The sequence below is a fragment of the Jaculus jaculus genome, chromosome 6 (assembly GCF_020740685.1).
Source record: "Jaculus jaculus isolate mJacJac1 chromosome 6, mJacJac1.mat.Y.cur, whole genome shotgun sequence".
NCBI classification, from domain to species: Eukaryota; Metazoa; Chordata; class Mammalia; order Rodentia; family Dipodidae; genus Jaculus; species Jaculus jaculus.
Window position 1 is genome coordinate 93372103 of NC_059107.1, and position 16853 is coordinate 93388955.

Below are 16853 nucleotides of genomic sequence, written 5' to 3' on the forward strand. Positions count from 1 at the left end.
TTATTTTTTTAAAAAAGGTATGCATCACCACACCTAGTTCCTATTTGGCATTTTTTTCTTTTTCTTTTTTTCTATTTAGCATTCTTTTTTTTTTAATTTGTTTTTTGTTTATTTTTATTTATTTATTTGATAGTGACAGAGAGAGAAAGAGGCAGATAGGGAGAGAAGAGAGAGAATGGGCGCACCAGGGCCTCCAACCACTACAAACGAACTCCAGACGCATGCGCCCCCTTGTGCATCTGGCTAACGTGGGTGCTGGGGAATTGAGCCTTGAACCGGGATCCTTAGGCTTCAGGCAAGCGCTTAACCACTAAGCCATCTCTCCAGCCCCACTATTTAGCATTCTTAATGCCACTCTGTGAATATGAAACTCACTCTTGTTATTTGTGTTTTCTGTGCATTAGGCATGATGTGCATTGTGAAACCGGACGGACCTCCCCAGCTCTGCAAGACAGATGAAATTGGAGAAATCTGTGTTAGCTCGAGAACTGGAGGCATGATGTACTTCGGGCTTGCTGGTGTGACCAAAACTACATTTGAGGTACATAACATAAACATTTCACAGGAAATCACATGTCACTAGGGAGATCCACTGGCCATTGGGGCAGAGCATAAATAGTTGTGGAGTGTCCTCTGGAGCCAAATACCTAAGGTCAAACCCTGATCCTGCCACTCACTGGCTGACTTCACTTAGTTGCATAGCCTTTCTGCACCCCAACATCTTTGTCTTAATGTATTTCAGGACATGGTGGCATCTTCTTGTAATCCCAGCACTTGGAAGACTGAGGCAGGAGGATTACCAGGTGGAGGCTAGATGGGACTACATAGGAAGACCCTGTCTCAAAATTAAGCAAAATCAAGAGCTGGGAAGATGGCTCAGTGATTAAAGTTACTTGCTTACAAAGCCTGTAGGTCTAGGTTCAGTTCCCCAGTATCCACATAAAGACAGAGGCACAAGTGCCTAGAGTTTTTTGTTGTTGTTGTTGTTGTTTTACAGTGGCAAGAGGCCCTAGTGCATCCATTCTTTCTCTCTCTCTTCTCTCTATCTCCCTCTCTATACCTCCCTCCCTTCCTCTCTCTCTCAACTAAGTAAAAGTGTTTTTAAAACACAAAGTCAAAACCAAATGTGAAGCAGACGTGGCAGCACACGCCTCTAATCCCAGCACTCGGGAGGCAGAGGCAGGAGGATGGCCATGAGTTCCAGGCTTCCCTGAGACTACACAGTGAATTCCACGTCAGCCTGGAGTGAGACCCTACCATGAAAAAAACAAGCAAACAAACAAAAAATGTGATTAATAATTGTACCTACCTTGCATAGCTATTGTGAGGAATAAATGAGTTAATGGCATGTAAGAAGTACCATTATATGTGTGTTAGATAAGTAAAGGGAATGAGGCCTTACAAAACTCTCTCTGGTGAATTTACCGTAATTTGAGCTTGGTAGACTAAAAGTTTTAATTTTGAGAGTATTATAACAGTGGCACATGCTATGCCAGATCACTCATTAAAAGCTGTCCTGGGGTCTGGAGAGATGGCTTAGTGGTTAAAGTCTTTGCCTGTTAAACCTAATGATGTAGGTTCGATTTCCCAATACCCATGTAAGCCAGATGCATAAAGTGGTGATGGGTCTGGAATTTGTTTGCAGTATATAGAGGCCCTAGTGTACCCAATCTTTCTATATATCTGCCTCTTTCTCTCTCTTTCAAATTAGTGAGTGAATGAAACTGTCCTGGGGCTGGAAAGATGGCTCAATAGTTAAGGTGCTTGCCTGCAAAGCCTAATGACCCAGCATTGATTCCACAGTGCCCACATAAAGCCAGATGCACAAAGTGGCACATGCAGCTAGAGTCCATTTGCAGTGACTAGAGCGTCCCTGGCACTCCCTTTTTGTTGTTGTTTTGTTTTGTTTTGTTTTGTTTTGTTTTTTCTCTCTCTCTTTCTCTCTCTCTATCTGTCTTTTCTCTGTATTTCCCTCTGCTTGCAAATAAATTAAAAAATTTTAAAAATCTGTCCTGAAACCAGGCATGGTGGTACATGCCTTTAATCCCCACACTCAGGAGACTGAGGTAGGAGGATAGCTTTAAGTTCAAAAGCAAACTGGTGCGCATGCTCGTGCAGTGTGTGTGTGTGTGTGTGTGTGTGTGTGTGTGTGTGTGTAAAACTGTGAGTGAAGTTACTGTGATTAATTTCTCAGTGAACTTATAATTACTAAACTGAGTATGGTAGTGTACATCTTTAATCCCAGAACTTGGGAGGCAGAGATAGGAGGATTGCCAAGAGTTCAAGGCTCCCCTGAAAATACATAGTGAATTCCAGGTCAGCCCAGACTAGAGTGAGACCTTAAAGTCCTGTAGAAGGGGTCAGACAGTTCACCTTATCTTTTCTTTTTTGCTTTTTTCTAGATAGGGTCTCACTCTGACCCAGGCTGACCTGGAATTCATTCTGTAGTCTCAGGGTGGCCTCGAACTCATGGTGATCCTCCTACCTCTGCCTCCTGAGTGCTGGGATTAAAGGCGTGCGCCATGATGCCTGGCTGGTTCACCTTTTCTTGATTTCTTGTTGTGCCCACAAGCATATGAGCACGCATACACATGTGCACACGCGCATGCACACACACACACAGTTGTTGTTTGTTTGTTTGATTGATGTAGGCTTCCACTCCGTAGCCCAGCCTGGCCTCAGACTCACGTCAGTCTTCCTATCTTTGTTTCCCGAGTACTAGATTTGAAGGCATATATCACCATGCCCAGCTTTGCTCATTATTTTAAATGTTCATTTATTTATTTGATGGGGTGGGGAGAGAGACTAAGTAGGTATGCCAGGACTTCTTGCTTCTACAAACAAACTCCAGACATATTTTCCACTTTGTGCATCTGGCTTTACATGGGTACTGGGGAATTGAACCCAAGCCCTCGGGTTTTTCAAGCTAGCACCTTCAGCCTCTGAGCCATATCTCTAGCTATGATTTTCAGTCCTTTGAGCTTTTTTTTTTTTTTTGGTTTTTTGAGGTAGGGTCTCACTCTGGTCCAGGTTGTCCTGGAATTCATTATGGACTCGCAGGGTGGCCTTGAACTCTCGATGATTCTCCCACCTCTGCCTCCCAAGTGCTAGGATTAAAGGTATGCACCACCATGCCCGGCAAGCTTCTTTTTCTGTAACACATACTCATGATTCTCAAATGGAAGGACACCTGAGAACAGCTCCAGGCACAAAGGAAGCTGTGCTTCTACCATCCTCTTTGAATGATTGCCTGCATTTATATACCAGATGTCACTGGTTAGTTTGTCATCTGTATGATAATGTATTTGTTATCCATGATGGTGCCTGAAAGGGGTTATGAACCCCTGGCCTGACCATCATCTTTATTTACACAGCCTGAAATGACATATTATATGTCTTTTACTGTCACTGTCACTGGTACCACTGTGTTCTTATCCTACCTGCAAAGTTTCACCTGCACAGAAGTGCACATTCATAAGCTCATTGTTTTCTTAGGGCAAGATCTCACTTTACCTAGGCTGCCCTTCAAACTCACAGTAATCCTCATACTTCAGCCTTCTGAGTGCTAGGACTACAGGCATGAACCACACCTGGATGACATGTTACATTCATACACTCAGTAAGAATATCCGCACTCTTGGTTTACTTGACTTTCAGTCTCTTAGGTGACTAGTGACTATATACATTTTATTGAGACCCTGCCTCAAAAAAAAGAAGGGGCTGGAGAGATGGCTTAGAGATTAGGCACTTGCCTGTGAAGCCTAAGGATCCCGGTTCAGGCTTGATTCCCCAGGTCCCACGTTAGCCAGATGCACAAGGAGGCACACGCATCTGGAGTTTGTTTGCAGTGGCTGGAGGCCCTGGCACGCCCATTCTCTCTCTCTGTCTCTTCTGCCTCTTTCTCTTTCTGTATGTTACTCTCAAGTAAATAAATAAAAATAAATGAAAAAAAATTTTAAAAAGTGATTGGTCGTGGTAGTGCATGCCTTTAATCCCAGCACTAAGGAGGCAGAGGCAGGAGGATTGCCATGAGTTCGAGGCCAACCTGAGACTACATACTGAATTCCAGGTCAGCCTGGATTAGAGTGAGACCCCACTTCAGGGCCCCACTTCAGAGGAAAAAAAAAAAAGTGGGCTAGATTAACTATTACCAGATTGGAAAGGTATACAGGATATATTGTGAAAAAATTACTGGAAAAAAAGACAAAACAAGGGCTGGAGAGATGGCTTAGCGGTTAAGCGCTTGCCTGTGAAGCCTAAGGACCCCGGTTCGAGGCTCGGTTCCCCAGGTCCCACGTTAGCCAGATGCACAAGGGGGCGCACGCGTCTGGAGTTCGTTGGCAGAGGCTGGAAGCCCTGGCGCGCCCATTCTCTCTCCTTCCCTCTATCTGTCTTTCTCTCTGTGTCTGTTGCTCTCAAATAAATAAATAAATAATTTAAAAAAAAAGACAAAACAAGCCGGGCATCTCATCTCATCACTCAAGAGTCTGAGATAGGAGAAGCAATGTGAGTTTGAGGCCAACCTGAGACTACAGTGTGAATTCCAGGTCTACCTTGAAAAGCCAATAGAGAGGAAGAGGGAGAGGGAAGGAGGAAAAGAAGAAGAAGAAAAAAAAAGACAAGACAAAGTAGTATATATCATTTGGTCCTTTAAAAAAAAAAAATCATGTGTGTGTGCATGCGCACGTACACATGTGTATGCACGCTCATATGCTTGTGGGGACTTGTGTGTGTGCATGTGGAGGTACTGGTCACTCTATTATAGCATTTTTTTCCTACTACCATATATTGCTGTCGTTTTTTAAAGTGTTTTTTTATTTTATTTATTTATTTTTGGTTTTTCGAGGTAGGGTTTTAGGGCTGGAGGGATAGCTTAGTAGTTAAGGTGTTTGCTTGCAAAGCCAAAGGACCCAGGTTCTACTCCTCAGGACCCACATGAGCTAGATACACAAGGGAGGCACATGTATCTGGGGTTCATTTGCAATGCCCTAGTGGTGCCCATTCTCTCTTCTGCCCCCCAATACCTTCTCTATCAAATAAAGAAAAAAAAATTAAAAAAAAAAAAAAAGGTAGGGTTTCACTCTAGCTCAGGCTGACCTGGAATTCACTCTGTAGTCTCAGAGTGGCCTCAAACTCATGGCAATCCTCCTGCCTCTGCCTCCCAAGTGCTGGGATTAAAAGCATGATCCACCACACCCAGCTTAAAAAGTATTTTTATTTAATTTGCAAGCAGAGGAAAACACATACAGAGAATCAGTGGGTGTGCCAGGGCCTCTAGCCTCTGCAAACAAATTCCAGGCACATGTGCCACTTTGTGCATCTGGCTATATGTGGGTACTAGGGAATTGAACCTGTATTGTTAGGATTTGTAGGCCATTGGCTTAACTGCTGAGCCATCTCTCCAGCCCTTCTGTAGTTTTTTTTTTTTAAATAAAAAGAAATTTTCAGGGGATATGATGGAGAATGGAATTTCAAAGGGGAAAGTGGGGGTAGGGAAGGCATTACCAAGGGAGATTTTTTATAATCATGGAAGATGTTAATTAAAAATTGAGGAAAAAAAGAGAAATTTTCAAAAAGAAAAAGAAAAAAAAAAAAACACAAATTTTCACTTTTTTCCTTTTATCTTTTAGGTGATTCCAGTGAATTCTGCAGGCTCTCCGGTGGGTGATGTGCCATTCATCCGGTCTGGATTGCTGGGATTTGTAGGGCCGGTAAGTAATGCTTTCACATTGATTTTGATACATCTGATCAAATATTTGGACGTTACAATGCAGAACAAATCCAATTCTGTTTGCATGATTGTTGTATCTAAAATGAGTAATATTTACTGTGTTTATTATTTTAGGTTCATGTGAGTTCTTCAGACTCAGGCATTTTTTTTTATTGACAACTTCTATAATTGTAAACAATATCCCATGGTAATTCACTTCATCATATCCCCTCCCCTTCTCATTCAGTCTCTCGTTTATTTTGATGTCATCATCTTTTCCTCCTATTATGATGGTCTTGTGTAGGTAGTGTCAGGCACTGTGAGATCATGTATATGCAGGCCATTTTGCATCTGGAGGAGCATATTATAAAGAGTTCTACCCTTCCTTTGGCTCTTACATTCTTTCCACCACCTCCTCCACAATGGACCCTGCGCCTTGGAAGGTGTGATAGAGATGTTTCAGTGCTGTGCATGCCTCTGTCACTTCTCAGCACCATGGTGCCTTCTGAGTCATCCCAAGGTTACTGCCATCTGAAAAAAGAATGTTCTCTAACCAAAAGTGAGAGTAGCATTAATATATGGGTATGAACATTAAAATTTATTTATGTATTTAGGGTTGTGTATGTTTATCTCTGTGGATGTGCTCATCTGATTTTACTAGGGCAGCTGGGGAATCAAACTTGGGCTGGTGGACTTTGCAAGCCAGTGCCTTTAGCCACCAATTTATTTCCCCAATTCCCTAAGTTATTATTTTGGATTTTCAGAATTCTTTTCACTTATTCTTGTACCTTCCTTTGATTTGGTTAACATGTTGCGAGGAGTTGAGAGAGTACTGGGGAAAAATTACTTTCTGTACCAAAGAGAAACCATAATAGTAGTACTCATACAAGTATCAACCCTGCTCGCCCTGAGCCATTGTAAGTTCTTTGAAAATAGTTTGTTACTCAGAAAGTAGTATTTATGGACACTGGATTTAGAGACAGTAAGGAACCAAAAGGCCTGTTCAAAGAGCACACAGTGAGCTCGATGGGTCTGCAATGATGGTAGAGAACCTGGTTACAAAGGCCTGTTCATGAAATAATGGGATTTATTTTATAAGTAAGATTCTAGTTCTTATTTTTCCATCCATCTGATTCCTTCCTACCTCTTCATTCTTTTCTTTTTTAAAACTTTTTTGTTCATTTTTATTTATTTATTTGAGAGTGACAGAGAGAGAGAGAAAGAGGCTGAGAGAGAGAGAATGGGCATGCCAGGGCCTCCAGCCTCTGCAAACAAACTCCAGACATGTGCGCCCCCTTGTGCATCTGGCTAACGTGGGACCTGGGGAACCGAGCCTCGAGCCAGGGTCCTTAGGCTTCACAGGCAAGCGCTTAACCACTGAGCCATCTCTCCAGCCCTTCATTTTTTTCTTAACTGCCTTACTTACATATTTCTCTCCATTTTTTTTTTTTTTTTTTTTTTTTGAGGTAGGCTCTCACCCTGGCCCAGGCTTACCTGGAATTCACTGTGGAGTCTCAAGGTGGCCTCGAAGCCCAGCTACACCTACAGTTTTGACGCAGTACCAAAACATTCTCAAACCCAACTCTATTCAGCTGACCGCTCTACTGCAGATGTCCAGGCTGCAAAAGTGCAGTCCTGTGTACCAAGGAAGATTCCAGAACCCTCATGCAGAATTTATTTGTTTGTTTGTTTGTGTGAGAGAGAGAATAGGCATCCCAAGGCCTTCAGCTACTGCAAATGAGCTCCAGAATGTGCACCACCTTGTGCATCTGGCTTGCATGTGTCCTTTGGGATTGAACGTGGGTCCTTTGGCTTGCAGGCTATCATTTTGACCACTAAACCAGCCCTCCTGCTTGTTGTTTTGTTTTTTTTTGTTGTTGTTGTTGTTGTTTTCTTTTTCAAGGTAGGGTCTCACTCTAGCTCAGGCTGCCCTGGAATTCACTGTAATCTCAGGCTAGCCTCGAACTCATGGTGATCTGCCTACCTCTGCCTCCTGAGTGCTGGGATTAAAGGTGTGCACCGCCACACCCAGCTTTTCTTTTTTAAATAAAAACAATTATTTATTTGTTTATTTTTTTTCCCAAGATAGTGTCTCACTTTAACTCAGGCTGACCTGAAACACTCTGTAGTCCCATCTTGGCCTCAAACTCACCGAGATCCTCCTACCTCTGCCTCCCAAGTGCTGGGATTATAGGAGGGTGCCATCATGCCCAGCTTCAAATAAAAATTTAATTTTGTATAAGTGCTATCTCTTAAGCTTAAATGTCATGAGTCTTTTTTTTTTCTATTGTATACCTAATGTCCCAATCAAGTAGCTTCTTGAGTATAGAAATTCTGTCCTCACTTAGTCCAGACACTGTATGACAAACTCCATTGTGTTCAGTAAGCTAATGAGTGACAGTCACATGGAGATAGCCATTAGATCATTATTCAGTGTGAATTGTGTACAGCATATAGCCCAGTGATGACTAGGAAGAGCTAACTTGCTGCAGATGGTCTGGGGAGAGCATTTACACAGTGATGCTTTAGGTCCAGGACTTGGGTAGCAGTTTCCTGCTCGGTTGTCCTACTGGGAAGAAAGCCTCCTGCAGTGTTCTTAGGCCTGTCCTCATTGCCCTATTTCTAATCTTAGCAAAGATGCACAGCAGTACTCCTTATAAGCATGAAATAGTTAATCACATCTAAAGCTCTTTGACTTTCCCCTTAATTTGGTAGTAAATGAATTAGCATTTTCCTCCCTGCATGAATAGATACAGAGGGTGAGCTAACACATACTCATGACTGGGTGGGGTGGAAGGGGAGCTATCTCTGTGTACAGTCTTAGTTTCTGTCTAACAAAATTCTTCCCTAAGAAGAAATGTGAATGAATGCCTTCTTTCTTTTCTTTTCTTTCTTTCTTTTCTGATTTTTGTTTGTTCATTTGCTTGTATTTTTCAGTGTAGAGTCTCGCTGTAGCCCAGGCTGACCTGAAATTTCTTTCTTTTCTTTCTTTCTTTTCTTATTTTTGTTTGTTTGTTCGTTTGCCTGTTTTTTTAACGTAGAGTCTCGCTGTGGCCCAGGCTGACCTGGAATTTACTATGTAGTCTCTCAAGGCAGCCTCGACCTCATGGAGATCCTCCTACCTCTGCCTCCCAAGTACTGAGATTAAAGGTGTGTGCCATTACGCCCAGCCTATTTTGTTTGTTTTAAAGCAGGGTTTCACTCTAGCTCAGCCTGACCTGAAATTTACTCTGTAGCCCAGGCTAGCCTTGAAGTCAACAATCTACCTACCTCAGCTGGGATTAAAGCTGTGTGCCATCACTCCTGGCCCATCTTTCTTAATTTTTTACAAGCTTTACTTCAAAATAGGAAATGTAAAGTTATAAGTTTATTTTTCTATTTAACCATGGAAATCATTGTTAACTTTCAGGGTAGCTTGGTGTTCGTGGTTGGAAAGATGGATGGATTACTCATGGTTAGTGGTCGAAGACATAATGCTGATGACATTGTTGCCACTGGACTGGCTGTTGAGTCAATAAAGACTGTCTATAGAGGAAGGTGAGTGGTACCACAGGTCAGGTGTTAACATTCTGGCTGAACTTCAGTAGGTCTTCATGGGGTGATGTGAATGTGGTTTGTAGAAGCTCTGTCCAAATAAAGTTGATTTGGCCAGGTGTGGTGCACACATTTAATCACAGCACTTGGGAGGCTGAGGTATGAGGTTAGTTCTGAGTTTGCGGCCACCCTGAAATTACAAAGTGAATTCCAGGCCAGCCTGGGCTACAGTGAGACCCTACATTGAAAAACGAAATAAAAATTTTTTTAAATATTTTTAAAAATTGATTTGGGTTAAAATTGCAGAAGCTTGGGCTGGAGAGATGGTTTAGGGGTTAAGCCCTTGCCTGTGAAGCCTAAGGACCTCCGTTCGAGGCTCGATTCCCCAGGACCCACATTAGCCAGATGCACAAGGGGGCGCAAGTGTCTGGAGTTCGTTTGCAGTGGCTGGAGGCCCTGGCACGCCCACATACTCCCTCTCTCTCTCCCTCTCTCTCTCTCTATTTGCCTCTTTCTGTCACTCTCAACTAAATAAATAAAAATGAATAATAAAAAAATTGCAGAAGCTTGGCTTTGATATATTCCTCAGTGCCTGGTTCTTTGTTTTTGATTTATTTTTTGAGTAGGGTCTCACTGTAGCCCAGGCTGACCTGGAATTCTGTGTAGTATCAGGCTGGCCTCGAACTCACGGCAATCCTCCTACCTCTGCCTCCCGAGTGCTGGGATTAAAGGCGTTCACCACCACGTCCGGCTTTCAGCTCCTAGTTTTTTGAGTAGGAAGAAATTAAGGAAATCAAAGCACCAGCTCCTACAATGTGTGGATGTTTTGTAATGACATGGCTTGTTAAGAATGTAGGTTTCTTTGGACACACTTGCGTCCTCAGAATGCAGCACAGGGCCTGGCACACAGGAAACGTTCCATAGAGACTGTGGTGCCGGGCAGGGGAGCCAGCATACTCAGCTCTCCAGAGGCTTCCCACTCTTTCAAGTGTTCACTCCACAAGTGTTGATTTGGTGCCAGCGACATGCCACTGCTCTCAGTGCTCTGGCTGTGAACAAGAGAGGCCAGTGTCGGCCCTGTCTCTGACCTCCCATTCTCAGCAGGGGAAACAGGAGCCTAGATAAATGTGAGACGGTGGTCACTGCCGTGGAGTGAAAGCACACTGGCATGGTGTGGGAACGCCTCACCAGTGAGGGGACATTTGAGCGGAGACCTCCCTTAAATCCAGCTCCACCCTCCCTCCCTCAGCCTCCCAGGCCTCGAGCACGCTTGCCTGTCTGACTCTCGCTCCTGCTCTCTGCTTCACCACTCTGCTCCAGGCACACTGGCCTTCCCGCTGTTCCTCAAACCTGCCAAGCTCGTCCCTACCTCAGAACCTTTTCGCTTTCCGTTCCTTCTGCCCGGAATCCTCTTCCTCCAGATCTTCGCGTGGCTCGCGTCCTCACCTCACTCAGGTCTCTGCTCCAGTGTCCACCCCCAGGGAGGCGCTCCCCAGCCCCCACACCCCACGCCACCAGGTCGTGCCCAGTGTGCTTTCGGGCGCACATCACACATGAGCTCATTACCTGCTTGTTGGGTGTCTCTGTCTCTAACTTTAAGCTCCACGAAGACAGGAACTGTGTCTTGTTTACCACTCTGTCCCTAACGTTCATGACAGTGGTGTGTAATCTGTGTCTTTGCAGTTAGTTGATCAGTCCTGACTTTTAGTGGTATTGATTGCGTGTTTTCTTTCCTAAAGTATCACGTCTGGGTGGTTTGGTGGGGATGTCTCCTCTCTGTGGTTCCAGTTAAAAAGTAAATAGGGCTGGTTTTGAATGGAGACTGATGTGTTTGATCTGTCTTTCTTAGAATTGCTGTGTTTTCTGTGTCTGTGTTTTATGATGAGCGCATTGTGGTTGTTGCGGAGCAGAGACCTGATGCTTCAGAGGAAGACAGCTTCCAGTGGATGAGCCGTGTGCTGCAGGTGAGCCCACGTGAGTCTTGGCCAATGCTGCTTAAATGCTTCCTGTGATAGGCCAGTTATGCAGCCTTTTTTTCTGTTTGTTTTACATGCATTCATTGCGCAGATATTTCAGGTACCCAATCAGATAGTCTCATTTCTCCATGAGAACTGTGTAGTAGTTTTCTGCTGTATTGCCAAGAACAGTTGAACTGACTTACCTCAGCAAATTCTTTCATGCCAGAGTGTTTACTACCCATGGAACTGTCAACTGGCCATGTATGGAATAGGTCTGTAACAATAACCAGCTCACTCACCAGCTGTTAGTGACAGTCTTACCACACCTTGTGTGTGAGGGGTCCACGGACATTGTAAGGTCTTTCTTTCCCTCCAGAGGAGGTTTGTTGTGGAGTTAGAGGAGCTGTTAGGTTAGATAAGCCATGAAGGAAATAGAGCAATATGGATTTAGGGTTAGGGATATATTTTTTACTGAGGATCAGGCTGTAAGGATGAAAGGAGCCCAGTCTTCATTTAAAATCATAGATTTCAATGTGCATACCAGAAATGTACCTGTAGGCAGGTGACTGAACCTTTCTAAGTTTGTTTCCTAGCCTGTCAAAAGGGGGGAAATATCTATGAAACTACTGGACTAAATGAAATTATGAATTACATTACATAGTACCTGCACTCAGTAAATAAATTTCATTGATTCACATATCAAAATAATGATCATGTAAGTAAGTTCATACTCATTGTTTTCAGCATTCACTGTGAGTCTCACGAAAAGTTAAGGCTTCTGTTTCTTTATTCTTGCTCACCATCCAGAGCCTGACGGCTGTGCTAGCACTCACCGCGCTGGCATCAGAAAACTTGTGTTCCTTATGCTCGCTTTGGCAGCACATCTACTAAAATTGGAACAATACAGAGAAAAGTTTGCTGGCTTAGTGAATGGTCCAGAGAAGGCGTGGGCTGTCCTTGCAGTGACAACCTACATGTTATGGAAGTGTTTCTGGTGTCTGTGTCTTCTCAGCTGCCACTTCCATGTAGCAGTGAGCTGTAAAACAAGATAGGCTTCAAGGTTCCTTCCTTCCTTCCTTCCTTCCTTCCTTTCTTTCTTTCTCTTTTGTTTTTTTGAGGTAGGGTCTCACTCTAGCCCAGGCTGACCTGGAATTCACTATGGAGTCTCAGGGTGGCCTTGAACTCACAGTGATCCTCCTACCTCTGCCTCCCAAGTGCTGGGATTAAAGGTGTGTGCCACCATGCCCGGCTCTTTTGTTCTTTTTTTTTTTTTTTAATTTTATTTATTTATTTATTTATTTGACAGAAAGAGAGGGAGGGAGAGAGAATGGGCACACCAGGGCTTCAGCTACTGGAAACAAACTCCAGATGTGTGTGCCCCTTGTGCATCTGGCTTACCTGGGGACTGGGGAATTGAACCTGGGTCCTTTAGCTTTGCAGACAAATGCCTTAACTGCTAAGCCATTCCTCCAGCCACCTTTTTAGAAAATATGGAACGTTTCACAAATTTGTGTGTCATCCTTATGCAGGAGCCATGCTAATCTTCTCTGTACCATTCTAATTTTAGTATATGTATTGCCAAAGCAAGCCTCCCCCCTTTTTTTTTGAGGCAGGGTCTTATGCTAACCCAGGCTGACCTGGGACTTAGTCTGTCATTCTGTAATTCCAGGCTGTTCTCAAACTCATAGCAATCCACCTACCTCTGCTGCCTAAGAGTGCTGGGATTAAAGGCATGTATCACTGTGCCCAGCTCAAGAATTTTTTTCTGTTCTTAGAGTCTTTTATTCTAAATTATTAGCTAGTCTAGCATAGGCTATTTTTAGTAGAAAAATCAGAGAAAAGAAATTTTACTATAAACTAGGCTGAAAAGACTATGAAGAATGCTAGCCTAATGTCTGTGAGATTCCATACCTAGGAAGGATAGAGAAAGAAAAATCCAACACTAATATAGTGGGTTATATGTCAGAAGTACCAAATGTATATAAATAATTTCACTGGATATGTTTTGTATGTGTTTTTCCAGGCAATTGATAGCATTCATCAAGTAGGGGTGTACTGTCTTGCTCTGGTCCCTGCCAATACATTGCCAAAAACTCCACTAGGAGGGATCCACATATCTCAGACAAAACAACTCTTTCTGGAAGGATCTCTACATCCGTGCAATATCCTCATGTGCCCACATACATGTGTGACAAATTTGCCAAAACCTCGGCAAAAGCAACCAGGTAAGATCATGACGTAGCGTCTAAGCCAGAATATTAAAACATAGCTTCCAGAAGCCAGAGCTGGCTGGCCCACAGGTGGTATGTAATCTTGACTGGTCGCTCACAGTCAGTTACGGATGGAGCTCCTCCTCCTACACGCCTCCCTCTTCAAGCCGTCTGTGGCTAAACTTTCAAAAAGTGTAAGTACGGTGGCATGGATTCGGAAAAAGTAAAAGGACATTGGCATTAGAAAAGGAGAGCAGCAGCTGGGGTCTCGCATGGCGCTGCTTGCACCCGGACTTCCCTGGGACAAGTGACCCAGGAACAGCGTGGGATGAGCAAATGCAAGGAGAGCTCCCACTCTGATGAGTAGACTGCTTTTCAGTAGCCACTGTTCCTTCTTCCCATCGCCTGTTTATTTTCATTTATTTGCAAGCAGAGAGAAAGGGAGGGGGACACTCTGGGTGCACCAGATCCTCCAGCTGCTACTCCAGATGCCTGCACCACTTTTGTGCATCTGGCGTTAAGTGGGTACTAGAAAATTGAACCTAGGCCAGCAGGCTTTGCAAATAAGTGCCACTTGAGCCATCTCTCTAACCCTGTCCTTCCTTCTGAGTATTTCTCTGTATCTGCCTCTGTTTCCCCTAAAAATAAGATGTGGGTCAAGATGAACCTCAGTTGTAGGGCTAAAGTAAAGCAAACCCTCTAAAGGAGAGCCTATGATAAGAAAGTAACTGGGATTCAGTTAGTGCTTACTAAATGCCAAATACTAGCCAAACAGTTGACATAAGTGGTTCTAAAGCTTTGCCCTCAGCTGTGGAAAATAAGTTGAGAACATTAAGAACCATACCCAAAGTCACAGAGCTAGAGGCAAAGCTGAGATTCACACTTATGTGACTAAGTCTACTTTCAGTCGTTGTACCACACTGTCTTCCTTTAGAGAGCTCCTGCCTAGGGTTAACCCACATTCCTTCTTAGCTGTTGAGGTTTGATGTGGGTCTGTAATACCTCTGGTGAACAGTACTTTTTTAAGAATTTTTTTTGTCTCATAAGCAGAAGACAACAGTGTACTGGTGATGGCCAATTTCTTTTTTTTTTTTTATTTTTTTTGTTTATTTTTATTTATTTGATAGTGACAGACAGAGAGAAAGAGGCAGAGAGAGAGAGAGAGAGAGAATGGGTGTGCCGGGGCCTCCAGCCACTGCAAACAAACTCCAGATGCATGTGCCCCCTTGTACATCTGGCTTACCTGGGCCCTAGGAAGTCAAACCTGGGTCCTTTGGTTTTGCAGGCAAGTGCCTTAACCACTAAGCCATTACTCCGGTGGCCATTTTCTATGAGTACAAGAGCCAACTAAGAGTGTGTGAATTTCCATATGGAAAAGTAAAAGGACCCAGGCTTGGTGGCAGACACCTTTAATTCCAGCATTTGCCAGGCAAAGGTAGGAGGATCGCTATGAGTTCAAGGGCACCCTGAGACTATTTAGTAAAATCCAGGTCCGCCTGGCTAGAGTGAAACCCTACTTTGAAAAGAAAAGTGAAAAGAACAGGGTATGGTGGCACATGCCTTCAATCTCAACACTTAAGAGGCTGAGGAAGGAGGAGCCCTTTGAGAAGGAGACCATCCTGAGACTACATAGTGAATTCCAGGTCAGCCTGGGCTAGAGAGTTTACCTCAAAAAAAAACAACAGTTGGGCGTGGTGACACACACCATTAATCCAGCACTCGGAGGCAGATGTAGGAGGATCACCATCATGAGTTCGAGGCCAACCTGAGACCATATAGTGAATTCCAGGTCAGCCTCGGCTAGAGTGAGACCCTACCTTGAAAAAAAAAAGGGAAAAGACACCAATTTCTAAGTAGACTCCCATTACAAGGCTGATTAGGAGCCTAAGGGCATGGTGATTGACTGATCATTCACCTTAAAATAGCTGTTAGATCCAGCCAGGCATGATAGTGCATGCCTGTAACCCAAGCATTTGGGAAATAAGGACAGAGGATCAAGGTTGTCCTCTGCTATATTGAGAGTTCAAGGCCATTTTGGACTACATGAAACCCTGTCTCAAAGAAAGGGGGGGAAGGGAGGACTCATTAGGGTTTATTGATGCCTTTTCAGTTTAACAAGAGAAAGAAATGAGATGCTCCATTAGTTTTCTGTTTATCTGAAAACAGATGAAAACCAAAATCTGGGCTAATTGCGCCCCACCCCCCAGATACACACTATTATTAGCCTTCAACTCTGAGGGAAAAGCTGTGTTGGAAAAAGGTGAAAGTGGGAGGATTAGGAAGGAAAGAGAAACTGTGGCATTTAATTATATTTCTGCGTGACAGCTTTTGCTGAAAGGTAGACTTGATATACAGTAATAAAGTTGAAGGTGAGCCTCTGACTCACTAGACATTGCTATTAGCATATTGAGATGTTAATAAACTTTGCTTTTCAGTAATGACTGCAGTGGTCTGCTAGCTGAAGAGCATACAGCACTAGCTTACTGTTACTGTCATCTCATAAGCTACTCAGATCCTGTTGATACTGTGAATATAGTAAGAGTGGATAATTTTTTTTTTAAAGTGAAGTTAGTATTCTGAAGGAACAATCAGAATGACAAAGTCTGCTTGTGACTAATGAAGAAATCTTTTTTAAAAAAAGAGGTTGTAGAAATCCCAGCACTTGGGAGGCAGAGGTAGGAGGATCACCGTGAGTGAGTTTGAGGCCACCCTGAGTCTCCATAGTGAATTCCAGGTCAGCCTGGGCTAGAATGAAACCCTACCTCAAAAAAAAAAAAAAAAAAAAGAGTTTGTGAAATGCATTGCCTGAGCAGGCATATGGCACCTACATTTAAAACAAACAAACAATAAAAACACATATGAGGCTAGGGGTTTGGCTGACTGACAAGAGTCCCTGGAATCACTGAAGACTCATATAAATCCTGTTATAGTGAAGTCTTTTTTTTTTTTCAGGTGGGGGTCTCACTGTAGCCCAGGCTGACCCATAACTAACTCATTGCATAGTTCCAGGCTGGCCTTGAACTGTGTGCAAACATCCTACCTCTGCCTACCAAAGTGCTGGGATTAAAGGCATGCACCACCATGCCCGGCCAAACAGAGCATTCTTTTAACAAACCATTCATGGGAGAGTAGGCGAAGAGTGAGGTCAGAGGGAGAGGAAGGTAGCAAAGGTGTCCGGGCAGCTCAGAGGCGGTGATCTCATTGAGACACTCATTGCCTTTAGTGTGGGAAGAATGAGCTCATGTGTCAGGACAGTCTTGGCTGTAAGTTGTGGAGGAACATAACAGCGCAAGAATCAAGTCTGTTTCCCTCAGGTAAAAGAATTAGAGCAAGGCAAGTTAAAAGAGAAGAAAAAGTATTGGGATGAGAAAGCACAGTTTTGGCCACAAGACCATTAGAGCGCCTGCAGTTAGCTTCCAGAGCTACTGCTTTGTTTGCTTA

General features: G+C 43.6%; 1 protein-coding gene and 1 non-coding gene across 4 annotated transcripts in view; one reads left to right on the plus strand and one right to left on the minus strand.

The window, feature by feature from the left end:
- Dip2b (disco interacting protein 2 homolog B) overlaps positions 1-16853 on the plus strand; it is a 246715-nt gene that overhangs the window by 196846 nt on the left and 33016 nt on the right. For 2 of the 3 annotated variants that reach the window (XM_045151675.1, XM_045151673.1), the window contains 6 exons: positions 405-541; positions 5631-5711; positions 9120-9247; positions 10565-10699; positions 11094-11208; positions 13226-13427. In XM_045151675.1, the coding sequence (XP_045007610.1) occupies positions 405-541; positions 5631-5711; positions 9120-9247; positions 10565-10699; positions 11094-11208; positions 13226-13427 (798 nt within the window). The remainder of the gene's footprint in view (positions 1-404; positions 542-5630; positions 5712-9119; positions 9248-10564; positions 10700-11093; positions 11209-13225; positions 13428-16853) is intronic. The other variant, XM_045151674.1, reaches the window with a different exon arrangement.
- LOC123461827 lies at positions 12687-12791 on the minus strand. Its single transcript, XR_006637892.1, has one exon. It is a non-coding gene; the product is annotated as a U6 spliceosomal RNA (small nuclear RNA).